The sequence below is a fragment of the Stegostoma tigrinum genome, chromosome 19, assembly GCF_030684315.1.
Source record: "Stegostoma tigrinum isolate sSteTig4 chromosome 19, sSteTig4.hap1, whole genome shotgun sequence".
Taxonomy (NCBI): Eukaryota; Metazoa; Chordata; class Chondrichthyes; order Orectolobiformes; family Stegostomatidae; genus Stegostoma; species Stegostoma tigrinum.
This window is the reverse complement of record NC_081372.1, coordinates 7,313,126-7,333,868: the sequence shown is the minus strand read 5'-3', so window position 1 is coordinate 7,333,868 and position 20,743 is coordinate 7,313,126. Positions and strand designations below refer to the sequence as shown.

Below are 20,743 nucleotides of genomic sequence, written 5' to 3'. Positions count from 1 at the left end.
GTGTGTGTGGATGAGTGTGTGTGTGTGTGTGTGTGGATGAGTGTGTGTGTGTGTGGATGAGTGTGAGTGTGTGTGTGTGTGTGTGTGTGTGTGGATGAGTGTGTGTGTGTGGATGAGTGAGTGTGTGTGTGTCTGTTTGTGTGGATGAGGGTGTGTGTGTGTGTGGATGAGGGTGTGTGTGTGTGTGGATGAGGGTGTGTGTGGATGAGGGTGTGTGTGTGTGTGGATGAGTGTGAGGGTGTGTGTGTGTGGATGAGGGTGTGTGTGGATGAGGGTGTGTGTTTGTGGATGTGTGTGTGTGTGTGTTTGTGGATGTGTGGGTGTGTGTGGGTGTGGGTGGGTGTGTGTGTGTGTGTGTGGATGAGGGTGTGTGTGTGTGTGTGTGTGTGTGGATGAGGGTGTGTGTGTGTGTGTGTGTGTGTGTGTGTGTGTGTGTGGATGAGGGTGTGTGTGTGTGTGTGGATGAGGGTGGGTGTGTGTGTGTGTGTGTGTGTGTGTGGATGATTGTGTGTGTGTGGATGATTGTGTGGATGATTGTGTGTGTGTGGATGATTGTGTGTGTGTGTGTGTGTGTGGATGATTGTGTGTGTGTGTGTGTGTGTGTGTGTGTGTGTGTGGATGATTGTGTGTGTGTGTGTGGATGATTGTGTGTGTGTGTGTGTGTGATGATGATTGTGTGTGTGTGTGGATGATTGTGTGTGTGTGTGTGTGTGGATGATTGTGTGTGTGTGTGTGTGTGTGTGGATGATTGTGTGTGTGTGTGTGTGTGTGTGTGTGTGGATGATTGTGTGTGTGTGTGTGTGTGTGTGGATGATTGTGTGTGTGTGTGTGTGTGGATGATTGTGTGTGTGTGTGTGTGTGTGTGTGTGTGTGTGGATGAGTGTGTGTGTGTGTGTGTGTGTGGATGAGTGTGTGTGTGTGTGTGTGTGTGTGGATGAGTGTGTGTGTGTTGATGAGTGTGAGAGTGTGGATGAGGGTGTGTGTGTGTGGATGAGGGTGTGTGTGTGTGTGGATGAGTGTGTGTGTGTGGATGAGTGTGTGTGTGTGGATGAGGGGGTGTGTGTGTGTGTGTGTGTGTGTGGATGAGGGGGTGTGTGTGTGTGTGTATGAGGGTGTGTGTGTGTGTGGATGAGGGTGTGTGTGTGTGTGTGGATGAGGGTGTGTGTGTGTGTGGATGAGGATGTGTGTGTGTGTGGATGAGGGTGTGTGTGTGTGGATGAGGGTGTGTGTGTGTGTGTGTGTGTGTGTGGATGAGGGTGTGTGTGTGTGTGTGGATGAGGGGGTGTGTGTGTGTGTGTGGATGAGGGGGTGTGTGTGTGTGTGTGTGTGTGTGTGTGTGTGGATGAGGGTGTGTGTGTGTGTGTGTGTGTGTGTGTGGATGAGGGTGTGTGTGTGTGTGGATGAGGGTGTGTGTGTGTGTGGATGAGGGTGTGTGTGTGTGTGTGTGTGGATGAGGGTGTGTGTGTGTGTGGATGAGGATGTGTGTGTGTGTGGATGAGGGTGTGTGTGTGGATGAGGGTGTGTGTGTGGATGAGGGTGTGTGTGTGTGGATGAGGGTGTGTGTGTGTGGATGAGGGTGGGTGTGCGTGTGTGGATGATTGTGTGTGTGCGTGTGTGGATGATTGTGTGTGTGCGTGTGTGTGTGTGTGTGTGGATGATTGTGTGTGTGTGTATGTGTGGATGATTGTGTGTGTGTGTATGTGTGGATGATTGTGTGTGTGTGGATGAGTGTGTGAGTGTGGATGAGGATGTGTGTGTGAGTGTGGATGAGTGTGTGAGTGTGGATGAGGATGAGTGTGTGAGTGTGGATGTGTGTGTGTATGTGTGTGGATGAGTGTGGGGTGTGTGTCGATTGTGTGTGGATGTGGATGAGTGTGTGAGTGTGGATGAGTGTGTGTGTGTGTGTGTGGATGAGTGTGTGTGTGTGGATCAGTGTGTGTGAGTGTGTGTGTGGATCAGTGTGTGTGAGTGTGTGTGTGGATCAGTGTGTGTGTGGATCAGTGTGTGTGTGGATCAGTGTGTGTGTGTGGATCAGTGTGTGTGAGTGTGGATGTGGATGAGTGTGTGGGTGTGGATGAGTGTGTGTGTGTGGATGAGTGTGTGTGTGTGTGGATGAGTGTGTGTGTGTGTGGATGAGTGTGAGTGTGTGTGTGTGTGTGTGTGTGTGTGGATGAGTGTGTGTGTGTGGATGAGTGAGTGTGTGTGTGTCTGTTTGTGTGGATGAGGGTGTGTGTGTGTGTGGATGAGGGTGTGTGTGTGTGTGGATGAGGGTGTGTGTGGATGAGGGTGTGTGTGTGTGTGGATGAGTGTGAGGGTGTGTGTGTGTGGATGAGGGTGTGTGTGGATGAGGGTGTGTGTTTGTGGATGTGTGTGTGTGTGTGTTTGTGGATGTGTGGGTGTGTGTGGGTGTGGGTGGGTGTGTGTGTGTGTGTGTGGATGAGGGTGTGTGTGTGTGTGTGTGTGTGTGGATGAGTGTGTGTGTGTGTGTGTGTGTGGATGAGTGTGTGTGTGTGTGGGGATGAGTGTGTGTGTGTGGGGATGTGTGTGTGTGTGTGGATGAGTGTGTGTGTGTGTGTGTGTGGATGAGTGTGTGTGTGTGTGGATGAGTGTGAGTGTGTGTGTGTGTGTGTGTGTGTGTGGATGAGTGTGTGTGTGTGGATGAGTGAGTGTGTGTGTGTCTGTTTGTGTGGATGAGGGTGTGTGTGTGTGTGGATGAGGGTGTGTGTGTGTGTGGATGAGGGTGTGTGTGGATGAGGGTGTGTGTGTGTGTGGATGAGTGTGAGGGTGTGTGTGTGTGGATGAGGGTGTGTGTGGATGAGGGTGTGTGTTTGTGGATGTGTGTGTGTGTGTGTTTGTGGATGTGTGGGTGTGTGTGGGTGTGGGTGGGTGTGTGTGTGTGTGTGTGGATGAGGGTGTGTGTGTGTGTGTGTGTGTGTGGATGAGGGTGTGTGTGTGTGTGTGTGTGTGTGTGTGTGTGTGTGTGGATGAGGGTGTGTGTGTGTGTGTGGATGAGGGTGGGTGTGTGTGTGTGTGTGTGTGGATGATTGTGTGTGTGTGGATGATTGTGTGGATGATTGTGTGTGTGTGGATGATTGTGTGTGTGTGTGTGTGTGTGGATGATTGTGTGTGTGTGTGTGTGTGTGTGTGTGTGTGTGTGGATGATTGTGTGTGTGTGTGTGGATGATTGTGTGTGTGTGTGTGTGTGATGATGATTGTGTGTGTGTGTGGATGATTGTGTGTGTGTGTGTGTGTGGATGATTGTGTGTGTGTGTGTGTGTGTGTGGATGATTGTGTGTGTGTGTGTGTGTGTGTGTGTGTGGATGATTGTGTGTGTGTGTGTGTGTGTGTGGATGATTGTGTGTGTGTGTGTGTGTGGATGATTGTGTGTGTGTGTGTGTGTGTGTGTGTGTGTGTGGATGAGTGTGTGTGTGTGTGTGTGTGTGGATGAGTGTGTGTGTGTGTGTGTGTGTGTGGATGAGTGTGTGTGTGTTGATGAGTGTGAGAGTGTGGATGAGGGTGTGTGTGTGTGGATGAGGGTGTGTGTGTGTGTGGATGAGTGTGTGTGTGTGGATGAGTGTGTGTGTGTGGATGAGGGGGTGTGTGTGTGTGTGTGTGTGTGTGGATGAGGGGGTGTGTGTGTGTGTGTATGAGGGTGTGTGTGTGTGTGGATGAGGGTGTGTGTGTGTGTGTGGATGAGGGTGTGTGTGTGTGTGGATGAGGATGTGTGTGTGTGTGGATGAGGGTGTGTGTGTGTGGATGAGGGTGTGTGTGTGTGTGTGTGTGTGTGTGGATGAGGGTGTGTGTGTGTGTGTGGATGAGGGGGTGTGTGTGTGTGTGTGGATGAGGGGGTGTGTGTGTGTGTGTGTGTGTGTGTGTGTGTGGATGAGGGTGTGTGTGTGTGTGTGTGTGTGTGTGTGGATGAGGGTGTGTGTGTGTGTGGATGAGGGTGTGTGTGTGTGTGGATGAGGGTGTGTGTGTGTGTGTGTGTGGATGAGGGTGTGTGTGTGTGTGGATGAGGATGTGTGTGTGTGTGGATGAGGGTGTGTGTGTGGATGAGGGTGTGTGTGTGGATGAGGGTGTGTGTGTGTGGATGAGGGTGTGTGTGTGTGGATGAGGGTGGGTGTGCGTGTGTGGATGATTGTGTGTGTGCGTGTGTGGATGATTGTGTGTGTGCGTGTGTGTGTGTGTGTGTGGATGATTGTGTGTGTGTGTATGTGTGGATGATTGTGTGTGTGTGTATGTGTGGATGATTGTGTGTGTGTGGATGAGTGTGTGAGTGTGGATGAGGATGTGTGTGTGAGTGTGGATGAGTGTGTGAGTGTGGATGAGGATGAGTGTGTGAGTGTGGATGTGTGTGTGTATGTGTGTGGATGAGTGTGGGGTGTGTGTCGATTGTGTGTGGATGTGGATGAGTGTGTGAGTGTGGATGAGTGTGTGTGTGTGTGTGTGGATGAGTGTGTGTGTGTGGATCAGTGTGTGTGAGTGTGTGTGTGGATCAGTGTGTGTGAGTGTGTGTGTGGATCAGTGTGTGTGTGGATCAGTGTGTGTGTGGATCAGTGTGTGTGTGTGGATCAGTGTGTGTGAGTGTGGATGTGGATGAGTGTGTGGGTGTGGATGAGTGTGTGTGTGTGGATGAGTGTGTGTGTGTGTGGATGAGTGTGTGTGTGTGTGTCGATCAGTGTGTGTGTGTGTGTCTGTGGATGAGTGAGTGTGTGTGTGTGTGGATGGGTGTGGATGTGGATGAGTGTGTGGGGTGTGTGTCGAGTGTTTGTGGATGTGGATGTGTGTGTGTGTGTGTGTGTGTGTCTTCGTTCAGAAGATTGTGATTCTGTGCCCAGAATGCTGGAATAGCAGATTCGTGGGTTGGGGAAGAGGGAGTGGGACGTTTCAGGAAGGTGGTGTTGAGTTCGATGAGCATGGAAGAGGTTTGAGGGACCAATCTGTCAGTTTGTTGCTGTATTTCGTTCTCAGGGAGGTGGGATTCAGTGAGACCGGCTACCATCTAATTGGTCCCGGATTGTGGGGCTGAACATCCCCCTCTTCCGATGTTTTCCTCAGCCAAGATCTCTGCCCTCAAAACGAAACGGGAACGTTGAGCCGCCCGTTGTCTCCGAGCTGGAGGAATGATGAGGGCTGGTCCCTCGGAGCTTCGGGGAGGGGGTGCGACGTGGTGGAGGTCAATAATTGTGGTCCCTCAGTTTTACTAGCTCACCCACGTCAATCCCAACGTCAGGATCTGGTGACGGTACACTTTGCTGAGATGACTGTGTCTCGGAACCAAGAAAATTCTAACAGGACCAGACAGGGTAAACACGGGAAAAATATTCCTGACGACCAGGGGATCACAGTGTGAGGACACGGGGTGGGCCGTTTAGGACTGACATGAGGAGAAATGTCTTCACCCAGAGAGTGGTGAGCCTGTGGGATTCTCTGCCACAGAAAGCTGTTGAGTACAAAACATTGAATGTTCTCAAAAGGAAGTCAGATATAGTTTTTAGGGCTAGAGGGATCAAAGGGTCGAAAGTGGGAGAAGGGGACTGAATTGGGTGATCAGCCATGATCATGTTGAATGGCACAGCAGGGCCAAATGGCCATCTCCTGCTCCTAATTTCTATGTTTCTGTGGATCTGGTCGGACCCAATAGACTGGGTTTGATCCCTGATTGGTCAACAGTTTCATTATGAATCAAGTTGGTCCTTTGTTGTTGAGTGAGTTTATTTTTTAACACGAGGCAATCCCTGAGCTAACTCGAGTCAGAGCCAGGAAAGGGTTTTTCTTTCGTTGAGAGCGATTCTCTGTTCCTATCGAAGTAACGTGTTATTCTCCCACTTGCGCGCGTGTGTTTTATTATTTTTTTGCAGAGCAGTCACAACATGCATCCGGGAGCTTCATACATACCCCAACCCCCTCCCCCTCCCCCTCCCCCTCCCCCACCTCCCCCTCCTCCTACAATGACCCCCCAGATCCAGCCCAGTCCCAGCGGAAATGCTGTGGTGCAAGTGTACAGCACACTGACTCCGATGAACGGGAACACCTCGGAGGGGCAGAGCCTGGCCATGCAGAACTTCCCACATGTCCAGGTACTGACGGTGAACGGGATGGAGTCGGAGGGGGGACATTCACGCTGCAGGAAGGATCACAGCGTGTCGAACTGAAGAGCTGAGGAAATGGTGGGGCATCCATCATGATTTGCTGAAGGAGGCCACTCTGTCTGTTGTGCCTGTGCTGGACCTTTGGAAGGGCCAACAGTGTGACCCAGTGTTTGCCTGTAACCCTGAGAATCTGTGCTGGTCAAGTATTTATCCCTGTCCCTCTCGTGAAAATAATCAACTGCACTCTGATGGCTTTGCAAAACACACAGAATTTGAACGGTTGCATCGTCCTCCTGCTCTCTCGCTGACTTGCCGCTGGGTCCATCTGCCCTGCCCCCCAGCATCCTCCTAATGTACAGTCCCAAAAGAGCACCCAAATCTCCAAGCTGTTGTTTAGAAATGTCTTACCCATGCCCCTAATAGCGATGCCAAGGACACTGAGGGTTTTATGAGCTGCTCTCTCCACCTTCAGTGGTCTCCGCGCATGTTCTCTTGCTTCCCCTTGAAACGATATCTCCTGTTTTATATTGCCCTTCAATGTTTTTCTGACCTCATTACCCCTCTGCCACCCATCTGCCTGCTCCACCAAATTATCAATGACCTTTTGGAGTCCTGCAGTGTCCTCCCCTCACTTTACAATTCTTCACAATACTGTGTCCCCGGGAATGTGTGAAACTGACCCCTGCTCACCAGGATCCAGGTGATTAATATGCGTCAGGAAAACTAAAGATCTCAACACCAACATCCAGGGGATAACAAGACCCCCCCCCACCCCCCAACACACAACCAGCCTGAAAAATTTCCCTCGACCATTACTTGCTGTTCCCTACTATTCGTCCAGGTTTGTCTGCATGTGGCTACATTCCCTTTTGTTCCATGAGCGATAGTATACCTCAAATCTGTTGTGTGGCTCTGGATCGAAAGCTGTCTGGAAGTCCGTGGACACCAGGTGAGGGGTGCTCACTACACTTGAGTAGTAACCCCAGGCTAATGTCCTGGAGGTGTGGGGGATGGTAGCATTGTAGGCTTTGGTAGTGCAGGATCAATAGGGGGAAGGGCTGCTTCCACTATTGTCGTATTTGAATTCAACAATAAAAGGTATGGACTAAGAAGCTGGTCTAACAGTGACAATGTGACCATTGTGGATTGATGTGAGTAATCATCTGGGTCACTAATGTCCTTCAGGGGAAGGAAACTGCCATCCTTACCTGGTCTGGCCTACATGTGACTCCAGTCCCATGGCAATGTGGTTGACTCTTAACTGCCGCCTGGGGGGCGGTTAGGGATGGGCAATCAATGCTGGCCTAGCTACTGACACCTACTTCCCTGAATGATTTTTATTTCAAATTTTCTTCATCAGGCCTTTCTGTTAGCTCTCAATTTTAAAAAACATGTTTGTTAAACACAGTTTTGCCTTAAATCCGTGGTGGCTGTCAGAACAGTTGTACAGCGTGGAAACGGACCCTTCGGTCCAACTTGTCCATGCTGACCAGATATCCGAAATTAACCTAGTCTCATTTCACACAATTTGGCCCATGTCCCTCTAATCCCTTCCTATTCATATACCCATCCAGATGCCTTTTAATTGTTGTATCAGCTTCCAGCACTTCTCCTGGCAGCTCATTCCATACACGCGCCATCCTCTTCCAAGCTAACTCACATTTTTCCACGTGATAAATTAATTTTGCTCTGAATTGTTGTTTCCAGAAGTTTCCCCAGCACTGAAGTTAAAGTGACTTTTTGTACTTTCTCAGACAGGGATGGAATGTTTACAATTCTCTGGTCTCCTGGCCTCTCCCTTGAGTCTAGGAAAAAGTGACCCTACAATTTCCACTTGCACTTCCTTCAAAATTCATCTCATCCGGCCTGAGAAATTTGTCAAATATAAGGACCAACAGTCCATCCAGCACCTCTTCCTTAGCAATGTTAACCCTTATGTGAGAGTCTCCCCTCTGTAACCCTGGCCTGGGGAGTCTTAGAATCCCTACAGTGTGCAAACAGGCCATTCAGCCCAACAAGTCCAAAACAACCCACTGAAGAGCATTCCACCCAGAACTATCCCTGCATTTCCCATGGCTAATGCATCTAACCTACACGTCCCTAAACACTATGGATAATATCGCATGGCCAATCCACCTAGCCTGCACATCTTTGCACTCCCCCTCCCCCAACAAGACACGGGATAACATGCAAATTCCACATGAACAGTTGCCCGTGGCTAGTATCGAACCCGGGTCCCTGGCACTGTGAGGCAGCAGTGCTAACCGCCGTGTCACCCCAAGGAGCATCTAACCCCCTAGTGACGACTGATCAAACTGTTAATCTAATACCTCAGCCATGCGCCCTGCTCCCACATGAAAATTCCCTTTCTAGTCCTTAATTGTCCCTACCCCAGATGGATTTTCCCAGATAATTGACAATGGTTTCATGGTCATCAGAAGATTCTTAATTCCAGACTTTTTGTTGTTGAATTCAAATTCCACCATCTGCCCGAATGCGGTTCGAACTCACGTCAATGAATATACCTGAGCAACCAACTCCTCAAACTGCTAAGTTACAAGTGTGGTCTCCCAACCTTAGCGTGTAGTGTATCTGGCTCAGGTCAGTTCTTGCCCCTTTGAAGTTGGCTCTCTGCCTGTTAATTATTCTTATTCTAGCTTGGCCACTTCTGTTTCTGTCTTAAACCATACGATCCAGTGACCACTCTTCCCAAAATATTCCTACGTTGATCTACTTAGTCCACTTCATTTCTAAGAGCTATGTCCAACAGTGCATCCTTTCTTATTGAGTTAGATATAGATTGCTGTAGGAAACGCGTCTGAACTTAATTTAAGAACACTCGCCCTTCGCTGACCCTTATATTACCATAATTCCAGTTTATGAGTGGAAAATTAAAGTTCCTTTCTTAGAATGATCCTGTAGTGTAAATTGGTTTTTCTCTGTAATTTTCCTACAGATTTGTACCTCTATATCCTTCCCACTAGTTGATGGTTTACAGACTGCACTGAGCAACAGAATTTTACCTTTTTTATTCCCTAGCACGAGTCAGTTTGGGAAATGGTGTCATAATGGTAATGTCCCTGGGCTAGTAATGTCCCTGGGCTAGTGATTCAGAGGCCAAATGCTCTGGGGAGCTGGGTCCGAATGCCGCAATGACAGCTGGTGTAATTTAAGTTTAGTTAATAAGCTGGGGATTACAGAACTAGCCCAGGCAGCACGGTGGCTCAGTGGTTAGCGCTGCTGCCTCACAGCGCCAGGGACCCAGGTTCGATTCCAGCCTCGGGCAACCGTCTGAGTGGGTTTCCTCCGGGTGCTCCGGTTTCCTCCCACAGCCCAAAGGTGTGCAGGTTTTGGGTGGATCGGCCATGCTAAATTGCCCGTAGTGTTCAGGGGTGTGCAGATTAGGTGGGTTATAGGGGGATGGGTCTGGGTGGGACGCCCCAAGGGTCAGTGCAGGCCTATTGGGCCGAAGGGCTTGTTTATACCCTGTAGGGATTCTGTGATGATGATGGTCCAGCTCTCTGTGGTAAAGGATTCCACAGATTCACTCCCCCTTTTGAAAGAAGAAATTCCTCCTTATTCCTGTCCTTTCTCCTTTTCTGAGATACTGCCATTTGGTCCAAGATGCTTGTATGAGGAGAATGACCTTTCCACGTCTACCCTGTTGATACCTCTTCCTCGTATTATCTGAGGTTCTACTGAACTGTGTCAATGCTAATCCCCTTGGTCCCTCCCTGCAGGACCCTCTTCAATGTTCTTGCTGCTCTTCGAGTCTGGACATTCCAGTTTTATTTTGTGTGTGGGTGTGATCCATCTTCTGTCAGTGCTCCCTCATTTTGGACTTCACCCTCCCCAAGTGGAAAGCCTCTGCCAAATTGTTTCATGATCTTAAAGTCCTTTCCCAGGTGACCCTTCCATCTTCTCTTTCCTCAGACCAAACACAGGCAGTGCTGAAGAAACTCAGCAGGTCTGGCAGCACCTATGGAGAGAGACGGAGGTAATGTTTAGACTCCAGTGACCCTTCCTCGGAACTGGTATGGAAAATCATACCGAGATTTAAAATATTAACTGCGTTCCTCTCTCCATAGATGCTGCCAGACCTGCTGAGTTTCTCCAGCGTTCTCTGCGCTGTCATTTCGGATTTCCAGCATCCGTAGTATTTTGTGTCAGTTCTCCTACTGGAGACTCGTTGGGTTTTATGTCAGCACTGGGTTGCATTGTCAGTTTGTGTGTGTGTTCTTTCGCTGTTGCCGGCAGCCTCAGTACTTGGCTGTGCTCTCCGCAGGTTCCCAGCCAGTGTGTGGAGAGTTCCCCGTTCACCACTCCCCCTGTGTACAGTCCTGGAAAGCAAGGCCTCAAAACTAGAACGACCAACATCACCCTTCGCCCTGCAGCTGATGAACTCTCGAACTTCGACTCCAACAGCACAAAGAACAGGCAGCCCAAAGATACCTTGGGCGCCCAGGAAGGTAAGGACCCCAAGGAGGGGACACACCAGCCTCCCCCTGCTGCTTTGCCCCCTCAATGTGGTCCCTACCCTGTAGCCTCGGCCCAGTCTGTTACTCACCTCACAGTGCCTGAGGCGCTGTTGTTTGGATGGCAGCTTAGCCCGGGATCTGGGTTGCTAGGTTGATGTGGAGGGTCCTGCGGCACCGAAAGAGCAAAGGTCCCCCGGTCTCCCACACCCAACACCGAAAAACAGGTCACCTGACGATCGTCAGTTTGTGTGTGGGATTGGCTGCAGACAGTGGCACCACGTTCCACCAGTTTCTTCCCACAGACCAGATTAAAAAAACCCACACAATCTTGCAGATGGGACGCGTGATCTGGATGGGATGTGGTTCAGACGGTCAGTGCAGACTCGATGGGCTGAATGGCCTCTTTCTGCACTACAGGGGTTCTATGGTTGTCAGTACCTCATTGAGTGTGGAGCTCACACGGATGTTGAGGTGTAGAACAATGCAACTGGTGCTGTATTCCACCTGATGTTGGTCATTCTGATGGCAGTTAAAACTCAGAACGTGCAGCCAGGAAACTCTGGCGGTGGCGGGGGGGGGGGGGGGGTGCGCGGGGAATGCGGCTGGCGGAATTGGGGTGTGGTTTTAAGCTAGGCGGGTGTGCGCGTGAGGGGTGGTTGTCGGCATGTTGGGGAGTGATGTGTGTGTTGGGGGGGGTGTTGTGACACCAGGTCGACGGGTCAGCGTGACACACAGTCGGCGTGAAGCCGCAGATATCGCTGAAAACAGAAATCAGAGAGAGCGCGCGTGCGTCTCAAACTGATTCTTTTTGTACTTTCAGGGAAAGGAAAATCACAAAAGCTGAAATGTAACTATTGCCACAAGATGTTTGCCAAGAACTTCGACCTCCAGCAGCACATCAGAAGGTACGAGGTTGGTCTGCATGACTGGTGGACAGGGAAATGCCTGGACCTTGTCTCCTGGCGAGTTAATTACGGAACAGCACAGCGTAGGCAGTGGCCATTCTCCCAGTGTTCCTGCTGTACTTCAGGGATAGCTCTATCCAGTAATTCCCAATTTCACTGAGCTTCCTAGTAACCCATGCAAATATCCCCTTGTGTTTGTACAGTTCCCTTTGCGATGGTTCTGTTGAACTGGTCTCCATCACCCTCGCTCACAACGTGTTTCTGATAACTCGCTGGTTTAGAAACTACATTCTCCTCTGGTTCTGATGATCTGAAATCTGTTTCCCCGGATGGTGACAGTGCCAGCAGTTTCTCTTTTGTCTGAGCGCCTCATAATTAGGGGTGTTTCCATCAAATCTCCTCCAACAGTGCTGACCCCAGTATCTCTTGCCTTTCACAACTCTCTGGTGCCGTTCGAATAAATCTCATCCACCCCTCCTCCAAGAACTGGGCTTTCATCCCAGAGGGCAGCGTCGGCGATTGGCCCTAGGCTGAGAGGCCTGACCTGTGCTAATTCAAATAGGAGCAAAGGTTCCGAGGGTATCAGTCGACTATATTTTTACAGCCAAATAAAAACTAAAAGGACTGCGGATGCTGTAAATCAGGATCAAAAACAAAGTTGCTGGAAAAGCTCAGCAGGTCTGGCAGCATCTGTGGAGGAGAAAACAGAGTTAATGTTTCGGGTCCGGTGACCCTTCCCCAGAACCAGTTTTTTTCAGCAACTTTGTTTTTGTTCCATATTTTTACAGCCTTTCCCTCTGCTGTGTACATTTCTATGGACAAGGCTCTGATTAAACCGTCTTTGGAGACTGTGAGCAGATCTGGGAACCACGTCACAGGCAGGATGCGCTGGCTTTGGAGGGAGTACAGCACATGTTTACGAGAATGATACCTGGATCATTAGGAGAGATTACACATGTTACGCCTGTTTTCTTTAGAATTTAGAAGGTTTTAAAGCTGATCTGTTCAAAGTCTTCATGATATTAATAGGAAAAGACAGAGTAGAGAAAGATAAACTATTCCCACTGTTTAGCGACTCTATAACTGGGGTCGTTGTCTAAGAATTAGGGCCAGACTGTTGCAGTGAGGTGTTAGGAAGCACTTTGACACACATTAAGTGGGAGAGCAGTGGGTCACTTGTTAATTTTACATCTGAAATGGACCATAGGCAGTTACTTGCAGTTAGGCTACGGATTGGCCATAATCTGATTGAATGGTGGAGCAAGCTCAAGGGGCCAAATGGCCTTCTCCTGTTCCTCATTATATACTGTGAGCTTGCTGCAAATAATTATCAGCGAGGGCTGGTTCTGGGTTATCATTTCCCTGCTGTCTGGGAAGTCTAGATGTGGCTGATTACCCAGAGGATCCTGCAGAGCAGAAGCTCCCACTTCCTGTCAGTAACCCATGGGAGAGGCAACTGTGATGTGCTCAGATAACAGATGCTCTAGCTTAGAGTCCTGGAGGTTTCACAGCACTGACAGAGTCCCTTCAGCCCATTGTGTCCACACGAGTCTTAAAAAAAGGAACTGTCATTGCTAGAAATCAGAAACAAAAACAAGATTCACCGAAGCTAAAACAATAACTCTGCTTTCTCTCTCCACAGATGCGGCCAGATCTGCTGAGTACCTCCAACAATTTCTGCTTTTATTTCTGCTCCATCAATTCCAATCCCGTTTCCCAGCCCTTGGCCCATGTCTCTGTATGCCTTAGCATTTTAACTCATCACCTAAATGAGCCTTAAACTGCTCATGGCTTGACTACCCTTTAAGGCAGGCATTTCCCCGTACCCATCAAACTCTGAATGAGAAAGGTTTTCCTCAATTCCCCTCTGACCCCTTGCTGCACCCCCCCTCCCCCAGTTATTGCCCCCTTTAACATTAACAGGGGGTAACATTTTTCCCTGTCTATGCCCCTCAGAACTTTGTACAACTCGATTCAACTACCCCTCGACCTTCTCAGCTCCGAGGTCTTGAGAACAGCAGATTTCCTTTCAGGAAGGAGTTTTGTTTGGGATTGGGGTATAGCAGATGAGCATTTCCTGTCTGTACCATGATGGGGCCCACCTCCTCTCCATTTTGACTGATTTTCATGGGGTATGACTGTTGCCAGGAGCTGAGCCCCGTCTGAGCAGGTCACGCTCCAGGACTGGGAACAGTAAAATCCAGCGTGAGATTCCCCGAGCGGGCGCATTGCACTGTCCCAGGTGCCAAGTTGAAATCTAGACCCTGGTGGACATGAGAGATGCAGAGGCGCTGCTCTGAAACAGAGCAGAGAAGATCTTCCCGCGGTCTCTCGGCCAACATTAATTCCTCAATCAACAGTCGCCTAAACAGAGCAGATAATCCGCCAGTTATCACACCTGTTTGTGCGCGGACTAGTCCATTCCAATCCCTCATCAAAGCCCTGTCCCCACTTCAGCGAAGGGCTTCATTATTTGATGTGTGCTGGACCTGCGAAAGGCACTATAGAAATTCAGATTCCTTCTTCCATCCCTGAATCGTGACCCCAATCCCAAACTCCCTGCACCTTGCAGGTTATGATGTCCCCTTGGAAACCTGCTGTATCGGTCTGAAGTTGGGGAAGCCTTACGAATGAGCTCTGAATCCCTCTCCCCACCTTGTTCCTGCAGCCACACGGGGGAGAAACCCTTCCAGTGCATTGTCTGCGGCCGGGCCTTCGCTCAGAAATCCAATGTCAAGAAGCACATGCAGACCCACAAGGTGTGGCCATCTGGGGTGTCCTCTGTCTCCATGCAGGTGCTCACTGTCAGCTCGGAAGAAATGGGCGAGCGTGAGGAGAACGAGGCCGCAGGTCAGCAGCACCAGGGCTGGGGAGGTGGGTGGGCGATCTCCTGTACCCTCGGCAGCGATCACAGCATTCAGAACCATTTCCGCGTCTCACTCCTCGCAGTCAGTCAGAGCCCAGCAAGAGACCGTTAGGAGCGGGGGCAGAAATGCAACGAGGAATGCAGAGGATGTGGTTGACAAGGACCTGGGTGGCTCGGTGGTTAGCATTGGTGCTTCAGCATCAGGGACCCTGGTTCGATTCTACCCTTGGATGACCATCTGTGCAGAGTTTGCATATTCCCTCTCGCCGTATCTGTGTGGGCTTCCTCCGGGTGCTCCGGTTTCCTCCTACTGTCCGAAGATGTGCACACTAGGTGGATTGGCCATGCTAAATTGCCTGTGGTGTCCAGGGATTTGCGGGCTTAGGTGGGTTAGACATGGGAAATGCATGGTTACAAGGATAGGCTAGATCAGAGTGGGAGCTCTTTGGAGGGTCGATGTGGACCTGATGGGCTGAATGGCCTGCTTCCATGCTGTAGGGACTCTTGAAAAAGAATGTCATGGTACACAGTGATGGGAGTTGAATATAAGAGTGCCTCAGTTATATAGGGCATTGGTGACACCCCATCTGGAGTAGAGTGTAACAGACTGGTCACCCTACATACAGAAGGATACTACTGTGTTGGATGCTGTTCAGGAATGGTTTATTAGACTAATCCCTGCAATGAGCAGATTACCTTGTGATCATTTGGGGTCATAGTTTAAAACAGATGGGGAAAGATGTTTTTCTGTCAGACTGTTTGGGTTTTGGTTGTCCTTCCTTGAAAGGCAGTAAATGCAGAATCGTTAAATATTTTAAGACAGATGTGGGTTGATGACCAAGGAGGTGAAAGATTCTCAGGAGTAGGCAGGAGTGTAGAGTTGAGGTTAAAATCAGGTCAACCATGATCTTATTGAATTGTGTGGTTGGTTGGGATGGGGGGGCGGGTGGCGTGGGGTGTGCTTGAAGTGGCCTATTTAGAGAACTGAGAGACCCCTCCCTCATTGGCTAGAGGTCCTCTGTGTCAAAGTAACAAACCAAACTGCCATCTGATCAAGGTCTAGTAGTCATGTGGGAAAGGTTGGAGTCTATTACTGTTGAGTTGTTACAGAGCACTTCAGAAAATCATTTGATACAACAGGGTTTCATGGGAGGGGTTGTGGGGGAGTGTTACCTGAACAGTTCATTAGGGTTTTGTTTGGGGGGGAATTGTCATCACTGATGTGGTTAATGATGTTAAATATTGACTTTCCACAACGATTCAACAGGATAGTACATTAAAGGTTATTACACAAAATAAGAGCCTCTGGTATTGTGGCTAATTCATTAGCTTGGTAGAGATTAATGTTTTGTTTCTTAATTCCTGTGTGCAATGTGGGTATCATTCAGTGCTCCGTCACTAATTACCCTAGAACTGAGAGGTTTTGTAGGGTAGTTAGGAACTATCCCCATTGCTGTGGATCCGGAGTCACATGTAGGCCAGACCAGGTAAGGATGGCAGATTTCCTTCCCTAAAGGGCATTAGCGAACCAGATGGGATTTTTAAAGATTAAGGCTTAAAGGCCATCAGCTAGGGTGAGATATGAACCCAATTCAGCGAAGAGTTGGGATTAAAAAAAAGTTTTTTTTTCAAGTCGTCAGGGCTGTAAATAGTGGAGCATGGCAAGGACCAGTGCTGGATCTCAGCGATTTAGGGTTTGATTCTGAGCAGTTCACTTGGGTAGAGTGTGCTGAAGGATGTGTTGAAGAGGCAGCTTCAATCCCTAACTGGGCTGGAGAAGTTTGTAAATGCGCCGTCTCCTCATGTGGCCGTAGTTTCCCCCAAAGCCCTGTCTCCAGCGGTTTGGATCCTACCTCCACCACAGAGAGACAGAGCCCAGGTGGGCGATGGCGAATGACTTCACAAAATATGGGAGATACTGGGCAGGGTTGATGCTGAGAGAAAGCTTTCTCCAGCAGGAGAATTTAAGACCCAGTGATTCCCTTTCTGAATAAAGGCTACACCTTTTCAGACTGAGATGAGGACTTTGAGTTGAGAGTTTTTCACTTGGCTATTCACTTGAGGCAATGGCCTAGTGGTATTATCGCTGGACTGTTAATCCAGAGACCCAGATAACGTTATGGGGCCTGGGTTCAAATCCCACCACGGCACATGGTGGAATTTGAATTAAATAAAATAACTGGAATTAAGAATCTAATGATGACCATGAATCCATTGTCAGTTTGTTGAGGAAAACCCATCTGGTTCACTAATCTCCTTTCGTGAAGGAAACTACCATCCTTACCTGGTCTGGCTTACATGTGACTCCAGACTCTCAGCAATGTGGTTGACTCTGAACTGCCCTCTGGGCAATAAATGCTGCCTGGTCAGTGATGCCCTCATCCCTTGAATGAATGAAGAAAATTTGTTGGAATATTTAGAGACTGGATGTTGTTGAGTGTTGTCACATTTAGATGGGTTCTTCAGCATTTTAATTCTCCCTCCCCCTGGTCGAGAGAATGTCAGGGGCAGGGGTGGGGGGCAACGGGGTGAATGAGTCTGTTGTCAGACATGTTTAACAAGCCCTTGTATCTCTTCCTCCCTCCCCCCGCCCCTCTCTCACACCCTCTTTATTCGTGCGCCTGCCTTACTGTATACCTGGCCCCTTTCTGCCTCCTCTCCCGTTCCTCTCCACCCCCACCCACTCACTTTTAACCCCCACTCCCCATCCACTTCTCTCTTCACTCTCCCCGCTCTCCTTGTCCCCCGTCTCCCCAACCCTCTTCCCCACCCCAATCTCTCCCTCCCTGGCATACACGCGCGCCCACGCCACTGTCTCCCCTCCTCCCCACTCTCCCCGTCTGTAAAGTCCTCACCCCACCCTTTCCTCAATCTCCACACCCTCACCTCTTTCCTCCTATCCCCCCACTCCAAATTCCACTTAAAGCAGAATTATCGGAGAACCCTGAGCAGCAGGCACTGGTGAACTCTGCCAGTCACTCGGGTGAGGCCGGTGCCAGTGCCGGTGCCGAGGTGAAGCAGATGGTGGTGATTGACAGCTCCTACCAGTGCCAGTTCTGTCCTGGGAAATTCGTCAGTTACTTCCAGTTGAAGTCCCACATGATCCAGCACAAGAACCAACAGGTACTGCTCTCCTATGCTGCTTCACCCCGGCACGTCCCTTATGCCTCCCCCTTCTCGCGCCCCCTCATCCCTCCCCCTTCTCGCGCCCCCTCGTCCCTCCCCCTTCTCGCGCCCCCCTCGTCCCTCCCCCTTCTCGCGCCCCCTCGTCCCTCCCCCTTCTCGCGCCCCCGCGTCCCTCCCCCTTCTCGCGCCCCCGCGTCCCTCCCCCTTCTCGCGCCCCCGCGTCCCTCCCCCTTCTCGCGCCCCCGCGTCCTCCCCCTTCTCGCGCCCCCTCGTCCCTCCCCCTTCTCGCGCCCCCTCGTCCCTCCCCCTTCTCGCGCTCCCGCGTCCCTCCCCCTTCTCGCGCCCCCGCGTCTCTCCCCCTTCTCGCGCCCCCGCGTACCCCCCCAAACGCCCACACTCCACGTGCTCACACAACCCCCCCCCCCACAAATATACACACGCACACGTGCCTGCACACCCTGCTACACACTGTCTCGCGCTCGTTCTCGCTCTCTCTCTCTCTCTCTGTCTCTCTCTGTCTCTCTCTCTGTCTCTCTCTCTCTCTCTCTCTCTCTCTGGCCCACCCCCTCACTCATTATCACTCATACCTGTTAAGAGGAATGAGGGGTGAGCTCATTGGAAAATATATTATTGTTAAAAGGGTAAATGTTGAGAAAATGATCAACTGCTTCAGCTTTGAATTATTTACCAGAACACTTGTAAGCAAAATGAATGATAAGGGAATTTGGCTGGGAAAATGAAAGTTACCATGGGGAAAACGAGAGAGGTGGAGCCCATAGTCACACGTTTCCAGCGTGGCTCTGTCAGTGGCACCATCTTTCAAAGGAGACATTAAACTATCACCTTCTCTATTTCCTGTCAGGGGAAACTAGAGATCCGAATCGCAGTTTCAGAAGCAAGGGTCAGCCCTTTAAGATTGGGATGCAATAAAATTTGTGAGCTCAGAGTGCTGAGAATTTTCGGCTAGTTTCCTCTGGGACCTGTGGATGCTCGGTCATAGAGTGTTGGAATTGACAGATTTATGAGCACTGAAGGGTATTACTGAGGCAGGCTTGAGGTGGAACATTGGCTGTGATGGTAGAGTCAGCTCAAGGGCTTGCTGCTGTTTCTAATGCTGCTGTAATGCGTTCTCCTCTCTAAGGTGTACAAGTGTGTGGTGAAGAATTGCATTCAGACCTTTGTGAAGCTCGATGAGTTTGTCGAACACATCAAGAATCACGACGATGAAATAACATACCGGTGTCATCTCTGCAGTAAGATCTTCCCATCACTGTATGAGCTGGGGGTACACCAGTATTCTCACAACCTTTACCCCCAGCAGACTCCCAAGAAATGCCCCACATTTTACAGGTGAGCCAGCCTTCCGTTCCAATGGGCACACCTTGTGTGGCATAAGAATGTAGCCATGGTGAATTCCCCCTGCGGTTGCTGTGACTGTTCAGTTCCTCTCTAGTCCCTCCAATGCTCCCAGCCCTCCGTGTTGGACCCAGAATTCCTTCTGCACAATCTGAAAATATAAGGTTTTAGAATAGATTTGGAGCTTGGGTTGTCGATGTTGTGGTTGGTTGGCTCGCTGAGCTGGTTTGTTGATCCACAGACGTTTCATTACCCTGCTGGGTAACATCATCAGTGCAGCCTCTGATGATTAGTCGGTGTGTTTTCCTGCCTGGTGTTTAAACTCTGGTGTCCGTTGGGCTGGATGACCTTCCTTCCGGTTTTCCTTCACAGTGGAGGGTATGGGGTCGAGTTCTATGTGTTTGTTGATGGATTTCTATTGGACTACCAGGCTTCTAGGAATTCCTGTGCTTGTCTCTGCTTTGCTTGTTCCAGGAGTCTTCCCTATATCATGTAGTCTCTTGTAGGTGGATAGTACACTCCCTGACACACTCATCATGCTACTTTATGTCAGGAACACGTATGAACTGACCACGAGACTCCTACGACCTCCTGGCATCAGAGTAACAACAAACCCACATCAACCCTACGACAACTGCTCACCCAAACTGAAGACCCGCTCCCCACTATGGACAGGATCGACGTCATATCCTCCCTGCAGAGACTGCGAGCAACACTTCATCGGACAAACAGGAAGGAAATTAACAACCAGGGTACACAAACGTCAATTGGCTGGAAAAACACACGACCGATACTCACATCTCTATCCATGTGGATTAGGAGAACCACCAATTTAATTGGGACAACACCAAGATCCTGAAACAAGCACAGCAGAGACAAGCATAGGAGTTCCTAGAGGCCTGGCTCGCCGCAAAGAAAGCCATCAACAAACACATAGAACTCAACCCCATATACACTCCACTGCGAAGGAAAACCGGAAGTGAGGTAATCCGGCCCAACAGACCCCAGAGTTTAAACACCAGGCGGGAAAACGCAACAGCGCTTCACTGGAAGCTGCACTGATGATGTTACCCAGCAGGGTAATGAAACGTCTGCGGAACAATGAACCAGCTCGGCGAGCCAACCAACCACAACTCTGAAAATATCCCACTGTTTTCCACCTTCCGCGACTCGGAGCTGAAATCTGTTACCGCTCCCTGGCTTCACCGCTCCCCCAGCAGCAATTCAGCCCGTGTGCACTCTCCTGCACCAACCCACCCTCTGCAAGCTCTCAAAACTGTTGATGTGTCTGCCAAACTCCATTGTCCACATTCATTAAACCTCTGCCTTAGTCTTAGGTGGGTACCAGAATTGGGCCATTCAGCTCATCAAGTCTGTTGTGCCATTTGATCATGCTTGATATGCTTCTCAAGCCCATTCTCCTATCTTCTCACAGTTCCCTTACTCATTCAAGACCCAAGTAAGGATTGATGCAGGGTGTCATTGTGTCACTGATTGTTATGATCACAAATTTAAAAACATAGTTCTAGGTCTACAACACAGAGAAAAGTCCCTTCAGCCCATCGGGTCAATGCTAGTCAAAAGCAATCCCCCTAACTGTTCTGGTCCGATTTCCCAGCATTTGGCTTATAGCCTAGCCATTGCAGGTGCACATCTTAATACTTTCTCAATATGATGAGGGTTTCTGCCTCTCCCATCTTTAAAGGCAATAGGTTTCCAGATTCTCACCACCCTCTGAGTGAAAATGTTTCCTCATATCCCCTCTAACCCTCCTGCCCCTTGTCTTAAATCTACACACACTCCTGTGACTGCTGTTGGAGGGTCAACTTTGATGATGAACTTGAGCATCTTTGCATTTCTCCAAAGCAGCCCTCATTCTCGATTGGGAAAGGCCTAATTCCTCTTTCTTCTTTTGTTTCC

General features: G+C 49.8%; 1 protein-coding gene across 4 annotated transcripts in view; it reads left to right on the top strand.

Moving 5' to 3' along the window:
- znf341 (zinc finger protein 341) overlaps positions 1–20,743 on the top strand; it is a 64,603-nt gene that overhangs the window by 25,647 nt on the left and 18,213 nt on the right. For 3 of the 4 annotated variants that reach the window (XR_009446915.1, XM_059652723.1, XM_059652725.1), the window contains 6 exons: positions 5,862–6,080; positions 10,378–10,561; positions 11,391–11,475; positions 14,144–14,325; positions 17,268–17,464; positions 18,609–18,817. Coding sequence is in view for 3 of the 4 variants with exons in the window: in XM_059652723.1 (XP_059508706.1) it covers positions 5,862–6,080; positions 10,378–10,561; positions 11,391–11,475; positions 14,144–14,325; positions 17,268–17,464; positions 18,609–18,817 (1,076 nt within the window). In the remaining variant the exon portion in view is untranslated. The remainder of the gene's footprint in view (positions 1–5,861; positions 6,081–10,377; positions 10,562–11,390; positions 11,476–14,143; positions 14,326–17,267; positions 17,465–18,608; positions 18,818–20,743) is intronic. The other variant, XM_059652724.1, reaches the window with a different exon arrangement.